The 12,996-nt window shown below is 32.4% G+C and overlaps 1 protein-coding gene across 11 annotated transcripts in view; it reads right to left on the bottom strand.

The window, feature by feature from the left end:
• Positions 1 to 1,125: 1,125 nt before the first annotated feature.
• PDS5B (PDS5 cohesin associated factor B) overlaps positions 1,126 to 12,996 on the bottom strand; it is a 185,095-nt gene continuing 173,224 nt past the window's right edge. For 4 of the 11 annotated variants that reach the window (XM_025996773.2, XM_072719954.1, XM_072719953.1 and 1 more), the window contains exons 32-34: positions 9,156 to 9,592; positions 5,575 to 5,710; positions 1,126 to 4,140 (exon numbers count right to left, since the gene is read on the bottom strand). In XM_025996773.2, the coding sequence (XP_025852558.1) occupies positions 4,105 to 4,140; positions 5,575 to 5,710; positions 9,156 to 9,592 (609 nt within the window). In that variant the 3' untranslated portion in view covers positions 1,126 to 4,104. Of the gene's footprint in view, positions 4,141 to 5,574; positions 5,711 to 8,949; positions 9,065 to 9,155; positions 9,593 to 12,996 lie in introns of those variants that run through there. The other 7 variants (XM_025996769.2, XM_025996771.2, XM_072719952.1 and 4 more) reach the window with 3 other exon arrangements.

Genomic DNA, 12,996 nt, shown 5'->3' with positions numbered 1-12,996 from the left:
ATGAATACAGTAGCTAATATATACAACATACAAAACGTGTTAATCAACTATGTTATTGGTAGGGCTCCTGGTCAACAGTAGACTATCAGTAATTAAGTTTTGGGGAACTCCAAAGTTCTGTCTGGATTTTCGACTGTGTGGGGGTTGGCACTTTAAATCCCCATGTTGCTCAAAGGTCAACAGTACTTTACTGAGGCAAAAGAAGGTAGGAAAAGGAGAAAGTAAAGGAATAAAGAAAAACTTGGCAAAAAAGATAGCAAGATGATAAACTTAAAACCTACTATATTAGTAATTACACCAAAAGTAAACAGTCTAAACATGCTAAAGTACAAAGATTCTAAGACTAGATAAAAAGAACAAGTGCAAAGTACAAAATGTTAACACACACTTTAAACATAAGGATATATATAAATAGGTAAATATAAAAAATAAAAGGACAGGAAAAGTTTGTCATGCAAACAAAACTGGTATGGCTGTATTAATATCAAAGTAGGCATGAATTATTTATACAGATATGAAGTGACATTTTATAATTGTAAAAGTATAACTTCATCATAAAGGCATAACCCTACAATTTATGTGCTGAGACATAGCTCCAAAGTATACAAAATTGCTTCTCCTCAATCATTTCTATCTTGCTTTTCCTTTTCTATTCACCACTTTTCACAATCTGACATTATATATTTAATTATTGTTTCCTTATTTCCCTACCCCCCTTGTGGAGATGTAAGATCCACAAGGCAAGGGACTTATTCTATCCAGATGACATTTTATCCTCTGTAACTAGCGTAACACATAGTAAGCACTCAAGAAATATTTGCTGAACAAATGAATAAAAGTACCACTAGCAACTTATATTCTCAGTGCTTACTTTTAAAGTTTATAGGATACATGTATTTTCTTCAGTTATGTAATCCTTTAACTTAAATAATACTTAGGAATCTCCGTTAGCCAAATTTTACATGAGAAGTTTAAACAAAAAGCTTCTAAGAATGTTACTGGGAAATTTTTTTTTTTTTCATGCAACAAAGGCTCCAAAATAAAGGATCTAAACGTGCCTTTCTTCATTTAAACATATTTAAATATATATATATATATTCACATAAATAAAATAATACAATTACATATTAGCTTTCATGTTTATTCAACTTCACAGAAAATCCAAAAGTATGTCTGAAATTGGCTATCTAAATACCAATTGTTCATTATGGTGACATAGTACTATGTGGTAGGGGAGATATGCCTAAGTTAAACAAATTCTTAAATTCCTGACCATTCTTCAAGTGGGCAAAAGGAAATCTTAAAAATCAAACTTACAAGTTGTAAGAAGATACAGAAAGTAATTTAACCTTTAATACCTGGAACAAGTTTTACAGCCACATTTGTAATTTACATATACAGTGGAGATCACTGAAAAAAAGCTTCCTGTTGCACTGCAGCAAGAAATCTTATAATGTAGATTAAATGAACTTGCTACAGAGTGCAGCAAGATAACCTCACTGAAGAATCATAAGATTTTCATAATGGAACTTGTTACAGTGAGTTAAATATTTTCTTAATTTTATACAGCACATATTTTCAAAATGACCATTATCACTGAAGAGTTTGCTAACCATTGTTAGCAATTACTGTTGTATACATACTTAATTTTACTTTAGTTATAGTATGTGGCTCTCCAAATGTTAGCACATGAAGTGTTAAGTTTAAACATAATAATAAAATAATTCCCTAAAATGAAGATGCAGGACATCAAAACTTTGATCATTATTGCACCTATTTTTCTACAGAAAAATGGAAAATTTACATCAGAATCCTCCCAAAAAGTGAACAGACAAGTTGTAAAAAACCACAGACTTATTGGCATTAAACAAAATCTACAATGAACATTTTTTGTGAACTGATGTACAGAATTAATGTGCAATGAAATTTGGTTAACTATGATCATGCAAATAAAAATCCTCCACAATCATTTTTTCATTATGTTTTATAAAATGGTCTTAAAGATATACTTCCATAAACATTTCCGGTGCAATTTAGTCAATGACAAAAATACAAAGCTATCCCTTATTCTTTATTTTATAGATTTAAAAACATGCCTTTGTACTGTTGAGATACAAACAGCGTGTTTGGGAGAACTGAGCTCATGAAACGGTTAAAAACCAATGTATCTTGGTCCAACATTAGCTGCCTTGTATACAGCAGCCTCCCATAATCACTGGTGTCAGTACTGTTGGAAATGAAGAATAGTTAAATATTGAGAGATTAAGACACAATTCAAAAACATTCTTTTTAAAAAAAAGGCCATTTCATAAACATGAAGAAATCTTTAAAAGAAAAATAATCACATCAATTGTGATATACATTGGAAAATAGTAAAATGTCCTTTTCCAAAATAGCAGTTTCTTTATTATATCCCCTATCTATTATAACCAATTTTGGAAATATACCTTAAACATAATGGTGTATTATATGAAAATGCTCCATTAGTCAATGTGATAAATTTAATAAGTTAGAATATGATTTTCTTTTCTGATGTTAACTGTGAAAAAACAAAAGAACAGCACCTGAAATATTAAAATGAATTTAGGCAAGCATTAAGTAGGAACTTTTATGTTTGGTTCAAAATACAGTTTATAAAACTGTATAAATGATACTGATTTAAGCAATTTGTTTCTAGATTTTGCAGATTATGATGAAGGAAAGAAAAAGAACTGGTCTAAATCCAAATAAATTTCTACTTCCCCTAAATCTCGACGAAGTAGAATTTCATTCAAAATTTATAAGATTGTGATACCTACAGTAGCTCAGATAGTTGGGTATATCACTCCCACCCTGCCTCCCCCCCCCCCCACCAAAAAAAACCAAGTTTTTGGCTCCAAAATAAAGTACAATAATAAACTCTTGATGAAAAACTATGTTATGGGGCAATCTATCATATACTATGCTAAATATGAATTTACAGAAAAGAGCACATCCCATTTTCAGCACTTTTTCATAAACATGCAACTCACTATAAAATACAAAACACTTGCTTTCAAGAACAGCTTTATAAAGACACACTGCATCAATAAAATTTTTTCTTTCTGATTAACTTTACACTGTTATGGAGAACTGGAACTTTTCTATGTGTATATATCAGATTTTATATTATAGTGTAATAATTTGCATTTTCTGAACATAATGTTCAAGAGGAAATATCTATACACAATAACATTCTAGACTATTAAAACTAATTCAAATTACAGAATTTTATTGATACAGTAGATTAATAAAAACTGAAAAGGGATGATGATAAAATGGGATAAAGAATTCAGTACATTATTTTATAACACACTCTTTAAAATTAAAATATTTTAAATCTCTCTTTTCTTAAAATTTTCATTGCCATGAAAGGCCAGAAAATTCTGAGACCAATACTGAGGTGTAAAATAATCAAACTTCAGGACTATTTCACAATTCGCATGGTGCCCTCCCATCGGAGGCATCATTCAGGTGTAATGGCAGACAAGTTAGCACCGCTGAAGATTAAGGGTGCCTAGGAGTAAACACTAGGTAAAATACACAAGGGAAAGAGACCATTTAACTCTCCAACAAACAATGACATCAAGAAAATGACACCATTTGTTGAAAAAAATTTTTTCACAGTAAAATTGCAGAGAATACAAATACAAACACTGACAGATTACTGCTTAAGATCTATCCTAACAAACTCTTTCCAAATCAATAGATCCAATAAACAGTTGGGTACTGTCAGTTTAAAGCCGCAGATAAAAGCTATACAAGCACTTTAGAAGTCAGAAACATTAAAAAATAAAAAAAAGAAAAAGAAAGAAAAAGAAAAGATATATTTACAGGTTTCTTCTTTAGTTTATGTCTACATAGCCATCGCACATCACACTTCCACAAGACTCCATAGTCAATGTTATCACCAAGTGTATGGCTAAAGCGCTGTGACCACAAGTACATGAGGTCATCACAGGAAGTTCCAACTGTCCACTTTCTGGCAGTCCCGCTTTGTGCATCAAAGGCTTTCCTTAGCCTCAAGCTTGACAAAAAATGCTTCTTCTCAAAGCTTTCACACAAAAAGTTATTAATTACATTTGTTCATCGCCTTTCCCTTTTAGAACTTCGCCGCCGTACCTTAAAAGAAAAATTACCAGATGCTTAATTAAAATATTAGACATAGCAGTGATTATTTTTTAACCAATCATTATTCTTAGTTGTTCCTGATTTTCTTTGCTTTTCTTCACTGGAAACCTTTCTGCCTCACCATCACATATTTAGACCTTATATACTATCTGAATGTCCACAGACAGCCCTTCCCACAATAGCAAAAGAGAAAACTTTTACTTTTCTATTTTATAATTTTAAAGAAAAACGAACAGAAATCAATGTCAACAGCAAGAAAAAAAAAACAATTCCAAGTATCTTTTCACTTAATGTTTCTGTGATAAAAGAAAACATTTGATCCTTATGAACTTTAGGCTTACAGTTACCATTCTGGGAAAACAATAATTGAATGTGGATCCTAGCAATTATCAAATACATGGAAATAATCTTTAAATTCAGACATATTACAATTTACTGGCAAGTACTAATAAAAGCATAAAACTTCAGTTCAAAAAAGACCTCTATTAAGAGGAATAGAAACAAAACAGGATTTTATTAATTCAATTAATTTATGGTGCAGTTTTTTGGATGAAGACATTAATCACTATGAACTCTTTAGTCTTATTTCTACATTTAAAACAATTAAAAAAAAAAAAAAACGCTTTAAGAAACAAACCCAACAACAAATTGGAGACTACACAGTTGACATATTTTTCTGTGGTCTTAACCCTTTTACATAAATGAATCCTGATGCAGACAGAAGTGATTATGTTAAATAGCACAGAGGGGCAGGAATCAACTCTGGGACTAGATCTCAGAACAGAGGTTTCTCAAACAAAGATGGGCTAACTCTGCTGATCCAAAGACTCACCATTAGTGTAGCATCAATAGTCCCTACTTAAATGTGTTAACTATATTTCTTGTGTTAACAGACAAAGCCATTCTTTACTTAAAAAAAAAAACAAAAATTATCTCAGGAAGAATCACATTCCTACTTTTGTAAAAGGAATGTTTGTTATCCATTTTATACATTTCAAAGGTGTGATTTTTATCCTACATGGTTAACTTCTACTTTCTACTGTGAAACTCAATGACAAAAGTTAAGAAACATAAACCACAGTCTATTAAACATAAAACAGAGCTGTAAAAATCAAGGTATAATTTAAATTCCTGAAGTATCAATATCAGACAGCTACTTCTTGTTCTCTAGATTCAGCTTTCAGCTTGATAATTACCCTTTCACTAGGCTACATCTGTTGTTCTTAGTTAGAGTCTCAGGATTCCATAAAGGATGTTCCCTAATTATCCAAGCTGATAGATGAAATACCACCACAAATTAATGGAGAAAAGCAAACAAATACTTAGAAGTAACAGCAAGTGCTACATATCTCTTACCAAATATTTACCAACTCTATTTCTATATTCTATACTATCACACATAGCACTTTAATAATAAACACATACATTTACTGTAGAAACTTCCTCTTCCTCTGTTTCTTCCTGTGGAATATCATCGACAGGAGAGCTACCCTGAAACACATCTACTTCTTCACTTGAATCATTTTCTTTAGTAGCTGCTTGTTTGGAGCGTCCTACACGGCTAGAGTAAAACAGATGTAAAATAAAATGAACATTCTGATCTTTACATAGTAGATTACCTCAGAGAAAATGCTTTAAATACTTCATAAATTCTCATTATCATTTGTATCCTCTATTACCTTATAAAACAAATATTTTTCTTATTCTAAATCCTAAACTAGTGTTTATTCCTAGAGTTTCACCTACAAACATTGACCAAGTGACAAAAATGTGTAACTGAGAGCAATACCAAAAAGGATTTTAAAATATAAACTAAAGGTTGCTCTTCCTTTTATTTTTTCCAACTCAATAAAAGGCATCTGCATCCAGTGAGCTGCCCAAAACAGAAAATTCAGAGTCCTTCTTAATAGTGTACCATTCTTTATCTGGCCCCATAATTCTTACAATGAAATCTCAAATCCTATTCACTTCTCTTCACCTCTACTGCTACTACACATCCAAACCATTCTCATCTCTTTACCTCTTCTCTAAAAATGTAAAAACAGCTGATGTCACTCACTACCCCTTGACAACTCTCTATATACAGAAATAAATCCCATAAACCTCCTTAACATAGTATATAAGGCCCTGCACACAGTCCTTGGCTATCCGTCCATTCCTCTTTCCATTCCCCAATTCCTCACAACAACAATTTGGCAAATTCTTACCTACCTTCAGCACTCTGAATTGGCCAAGATTTTTCCTACTTTGGAACTTTCAAATCCAACATTCCCTCCAATTGTGTTCTTCTTCCTGTTCCCCATCAGCCTAACTTCTACTATCCTCAAGAAATCAACTGTCATTTTCAAGGAGAAAATTTCCCAATTCCCTAGCCCTCCCATTACGTTCTCTTACAGTACCCTATATTTTTTCCTTAGGGCACATATCACAATTTAGGATTCCAATTTATGTGTGATTAAGTAATGACTACATGCCCATTTAGATGATAAATTCCATGAGGACAAGAATCATGTCTATTCTGGGCAACTATATCCCCCAGCACCTAGTACTCTCCGAAACACAGAAAGCAATCAATTATATGTAATAGATACCATTTAATCAAATGTATCCCTCTCTATATTTTTTTACTTGCATGTATATTTTTTTCTTTCTTTTTTTAGATTTATTTGAGAGAGGGAAAGCAAAAGACAAGCACAAGCGGAGATGGAAGGGCAGAAGGACAAACAGATTCCCTGCTGAATCGAGAGCCCAGTGAGGGGCTTGATCCCAGGACTCTGGCATCATGACTTGAGCCAGACATATGCTTAATTGACTGAGCCACCAAGGGGCTCCTGAATGTATATTCTTTAATTAAAAACTTTTTTATTTGAGTACAGCTAACACACAATGTTACATTAGTTGCAGCTGTATAACACAGTGATTTGACTTGTTTATACATTATGTTATGCTCCACACAAGTGTAGTTCCCATCTGTTACTGTACAATGCTACTACAATATCATTGACCATATGCTCTGTGGTCTGCCTTTCTTTACTCCTGTGACTTATTCCACACCCACATTGGAAGCCCATATCTCCCACTCCCCTTCAACCATTTTGCCCATACTCTCACAACCATATCTCTTTGGCAAGTATCACCTTACTCTCTGTAGGTTAACTTTTTTTTTTTTTAATTAAGAATACAGCTTATCACGTCTCTTAGATAATCTAAAGTATGTACTGTTTAAATCCATGCTCAAACCAAGTAATTTTTCTTATTCAATTTTTCAGAGTTAGAAGAAGAAAACACAGGAATTACATGGAAAATACAATCTTTCTCAAATCCACTAATGTCAAAACAAGAGAGGCAGATCATAACATATGTTATTCTACCAGTTCTAAAAAAAGAGGTTCCCCATGAAGGGAAGATACTTTTAAGACAGAATACAGAGTCTTTTATTGCACTGATTTCTTTTTTAATTTTTCAAATTTATTTATGATAGTCACAGAGAGAGAGAGAGAGGCAGAGACACAGGCAGAGGAGAAGCAGGCTCCATGCACCGGGAGCCTGACGTGGGATTCGATCCCGGGTCTCCAGGATCGTGCCCTGGGCCAAAGGCAGGCGCCAAACCACTGCGCCACCCAGGGATCCCCTATTGCACTGATTTTTAAAAGACATACTTGTGTGGTTTAGAATATTTGTATGAGGACTTGTGTCACTTTAGGAGACGATATGATAATCATTTAAGCCCTTGATTTTGATGTCCAAATATAAACAAATTAAAGTTATAAGCCTAAAAGATATTTGTTATTTCCTCATTATAAAATTGTGAGAATTTAATATTCCTTAAGAATTTGTTTAAAAACAGTTATTTCCTGTAACTAAATCCAAACACATTCACAAAGCTACCACAAAAATATACTTACCTTTACTTTTTACTGAGGAAAAAATTAAATGGAAGAGAGCATGAAGTAGCTAGACACTCAGGCACTTTTCCTCTTCCTGTGGAATATACAGGAATAGGAAATACTTCCAAGGTAACTTAAGTATTGAGCAAAGGTGTTCTGGCAAGTCTGAAAATCCAAGGCACTGATGTAATTATGTAATGGGATTACTCTCAGAAAAACTGAAGAATTTCTGACTAATGGAAGACATGCTATTCTAGTTCTACTTAAGTAACTGAGAAAACACAAAGTATACAAATTAGGGACTGATGCTCCTGCTACTTTAACAATCTTAGGCTGTAACTTCTTATAAACATGTTTGTGTGAACTTTCTGAAACTATTTATATGTAGATATGGATGTGTCAATTTGATTAGAAAAGAAAATCAAAGCACCAAAAACTTCAGATCTACATATAATTTCTGTGGATGTAATTTAAAAGAAAATAATGCCTGTTATTTTCCTACAGCAAAGAATAAAAACAAAAATGTAAAAACTTTTTTTTTTTTTTTAAGTTGCTGACGAGGAACACTAAGGAAAAACCGTAGTATGGAATGACAAGGCAATCTGGTCAGTATGATGTGATTATTTAAAAATATCTTCTCATTTCTTTAAGTACTATAAACTCTCTATTGGAATAATAAGCTGTTTGGTATTCATTTAAAAAGATTTGCCTAAAACCTGTAAAAATGTACAAATATTGTCAGAGAGTTAGTTGGGATATCAATAACCTAGGTAAGTTTATAAAAATTTTATCTTACCTAGTATAATAGGAATAAATATATGGGATTTTAAATACAGTCCTATGTATATTTGAAAATTTATGAACTTTTGCAAAATAATTGGAAACTGGTTTGAAATTTAATATTATTTACAACTTACACATTTTTTTTGGGTTGTGATGGTGATGGCGTTTTTGATGGTCTTCCTCGTCCTTTCTGTGGTGTGGATTGTGTGGATTCAACTGCACTAGTTTCAGGAGATTCTGCTCTGCTTTGGGGGAAGACCCAAATGTGGATAGCATCAAATTATGATTTATAACATAGTTACTAAATATATGCAGATTAGAGTTACACGCACTCACCTCTGTTGTGCTCTCCTTGATGTTCGGTGCTGTTTGCTCTTTGACTTCTGTTCTGTGTTTCCACTTTGTCTTTCTTCTTCTTCCTCTTCTTCTGGTGCTGAAGGTCCAGATTTTTTTTTGGCTTTTTTAGAAGTTTTCATTGTTGGCTCTTCCTTTGGTGTACCTCCACCAAGAGGTTTAGGTGGTCGGCCTCTTTTACCTTTTTTTGGTGGACTATTCTGTTCATCCTCATTTTCTAATATATCTTCTTTGAGCCTCTTTTCCTCAGGCCACTGTTGTTCATCTGATTCTGAAGCCGTATGGCCTCTCTTCCGTCCACGCTGACTACCTTTAGGTTTCTGTTCCTGTACCAACTTAGTGAGGTCATCCATACCTAATTTCTCTTCTGAATCTGTGACAGGTGTTTTTTTCCGGCTTCTAGGTTTGTCCAATTCAGACTAGGAATAAAAACCACAATTTCAAACTTAAAATTGTTAGTATGCATTTTGAAAAATAAAAAACTATGTTACCCACTTATGTAATAAAAATGTGCCTAAATAAAATGTAGAGTTCTTAAGCATATGAGAACCATAACTATTTACTTGTATTTTAACTAAAAAAACTATCTAGGGTAAGAGGATAAATTTTTATCATTACTTAATTAAGCTAGAGGGCCTTAAATGGAAACATTCTAAGATTAGTATTTTATTAAGTTATAAATTTCAATGAAGTTATTTATTAAGTTCCATGCAAGAACAATGGCTAACTTTACTAAAGTATAATGGATCTGCTTTGATAGTCAATTTAAGTAATTCTAATTTTACTACACAGTATATAAGACATAAAATAACTATGTTATGTATCATGCTCAGACATCGTAATAGAACTACTTTTATAAATGGAGGTTGCAAGATACAAAAGTTAAACATATTCATTATTAAAAATTTTGAAAACACTTCTGAATCAGATACTACTTCTTCCCATGTACAACCAAGAAAACACAAAAACAATTTAAATGATTTAATCAGTAACTCAAGTTTAAAATAAAAGCCTATTCACGTTCAGAGAATTTATTCTTCTCAAAAGAAATCAATTAACAGTATGAACCCTTATAGCTCTCCATACACATACAAGTATAAAACCCATTATTAAGTACATGTAAATTTTATTTCCAAAAGTTTGTGCCAATTTATATTTTTAAAAATCAGTGTAAAGAAAACAACAAAACTTATCTGATTTAATTAGTCATTTTGTTTCCTGTCTGCAAACTTCCTAATAATGTCATTGGTATTATATTCTTTGTCTACTTACATATTGGAGTCTTAATATTTTAATCTACATTCTTCTATATCTTTGCATATACATAAATTTTATTTCCTATTTGTTATGGAATGAATTGTGTCCCCACAAAATTCATATGTTCTGTATTTGTGTTTCCACATCACCACCAATGTGATGCTACTTGAAGATGAGGCCTTTGAGAGATACTTCAGTTGAGATGAGATCAGGAGGGTGGGTGGGGCTCTCATAAAAGAATTAGTCCCTTATGGGAAAGACACCAGAGACAGCTCTCTGTCTCTTTCTCCACCATGTGAAGACACAGTGAGAAGGTGGTCATTGCAAACCAGGAAGCAATCAGCCAACTTCGATCTTGGAATTCCCAATCCTCAGAATGGTGAGAAAATTCTGTTTTTTAAGCTGCCAGTTTCTGGTATTTTGTTACAGCAGCCTAAGTAGACTTAGACATTATCGTATCTTAACAGGATTTGAGATGAAGGTCTAAACTGTTTTTCCTCTCCATCTCCCCAAAGAGTATTCCAATCATTTCAAAAAAATCACTCACTTGTAATACTTCATTTATTTTGTATTATGTTTTAAAACTAAAAAATGTTTTTGGGCTATTGTGACAGCAGCATAATATTTTACTAATTATAAATAAATACATTTGTGTCTGGCTGGGCTGATATTATTACTCCTCTTTTTTATATACATTTGTTTTTCTACATGGACTTAAAATCCCACTGGAATTTTATAAATACATACAGATTCATTTAGAAAGAACAGTCATCTTTTCTTATTCGTTTTTCCCATTAAAGAACATGACATGTCTTCTTTCTCTTCAAGTCTTGTATATTTCTCAATTTGGATATTTTCTCTATTATAGGATCACCCTACTTCTTTTTAAAGTTATATTTAGATTGATAGATCTATCTATTTTTGTTGTTGTAGTGGTTATTGTGGTGAAGCAAATCTCCTTTCCCCCAAGTGTATAATTGAGATAAGAAAAAAAGAACCAGAGGAAAGCTGGTTATACACATAAAAACATCCACATATATGGCTACCATGCTAAATTCTTAGTTTTTCAATTGCTTCTCTTATTTTTCTAAGAGAACAAAAAATAAAAACAAATTTGTCTCTTCTTTTCCATTGTTGTATTTTTTACTATTTCATGTATTCTTGAATTTGTCAAACATTCTAGAATAATCTTAAATAACAGTGATGATGAGAGGTTGCTTGTTTTGCTGATTTTTAATAAAAATGCTTCAAGCATTTTGCCTTAAGAAGAATAACTTAAGAGGAGTAACTGAATCAATGATTATTGACTTAAACAGATAAAACTTTCAGCATGTTAAAGAAATATCCTGCTGGTATTAGCTTATTAAGAGTTCCTATGTATCAAGAATGGATTTTAAGTTGTATTTATGTCTTCCTTACAAGACTTGAGATTATCTTGTTAGTATTCTTCTTTGGTATATTGATCTGCTATATCATATTAAAAGATATCTTGGCATTAAATTATCCTACGTTCCAGGAAAAACAGACCTATAAGTGATTGGTTTTTAACTTATTTAGAGTTTTGCACATAAATTAATAATTGTCATTACTCAGAGATCCAAAGATAAGGGAAATATTCAATTAAAACTAAATTTAAAATTATCACCTCCAATGTTAAATGTTACAATTCACTTTGATGTCCAAAAATGTGATAAGGTGGTTCAATTCCTTTATGCCCTGGAAAAGGTTGGTGGTAAACAGGAAATTTAATGTCTGCCTTCTTGAGAATACTATAAAATAATTTAGTTTATTACTAAAGCACTGTATTCTCTAGTTTTTTATTTTGCACTGCATTGTCTTAAGAACAGAGAGAGTACATATAAAACTGAGGTTAGAAGCAGGAATAGGGAAAATATATTATTTATAAAACTAAAAATATTAATATAAATATATATGGAGAATAATTCCTTTGTGGTGAAATTTTCATGTCAAGGTGGTAGCATATGCAAAGACAGTACTCTTTCACTATAATCTATTAGTCTTTATTGTTTTTTTAAAAATATTTTACTTATTTATGAGAGACATAGAGAGAGAGGCAAAGACACAGGCAGAGGGAGAAGCTGGCTCCTCACAGGGAGCCTGATGTGGGACTCGATCCAGGGACGGGGATTACGCCCTGAGCCAAAGGCAGATGCTTGACCGCTGAGCTACCCAGGTGTCCCTAATCTACTAGTTTTTAAATTGAACTTTTGTCTCATAATGCTAACTCTTTGAGGCTATTTCAGTTGATATTTAGTAATGCAGTACATATAGTATTTCTGAAAATGGATGCAATATTATACAAAAGGCAGCCAAAGGCCTCCACTATAATTATACATAACAATCTCAAAAGTTCAGAATTTCAAAACTTTTCTATGAAATATAGACTTTCTTCTTCATTGCTCTAAAAGGTAGAACTAGATATAGAATTTATAGGGTAAAAAAACATAAGAGTTCATCACAATCATGTTTTCCAAACTTGGGGGGATGTGGGTGGGATAAGGGAGCAGGACAGTATGTAGGTATGGGTGGCCTAGCTGATGTTTCC

This window comes from Vulpes vulpes, chromosome 9 (assembly GCF_048418805.1).
Source record: "Vulpes vulpes isolate BD-2025 chromosome 9, VulVul3, whole genome shotgun sequence".
NCBI lineage: Eukaryota > Metazoa > Chordata > Mammalia > Carnivora > Canidae > Vulpes > Vulpes vulpes.
The sequence above is the reverse complement of the archived record's forward strand: the minus strand, read 5'-3'. Positions and strand labels throughout refer to the sequence as shown.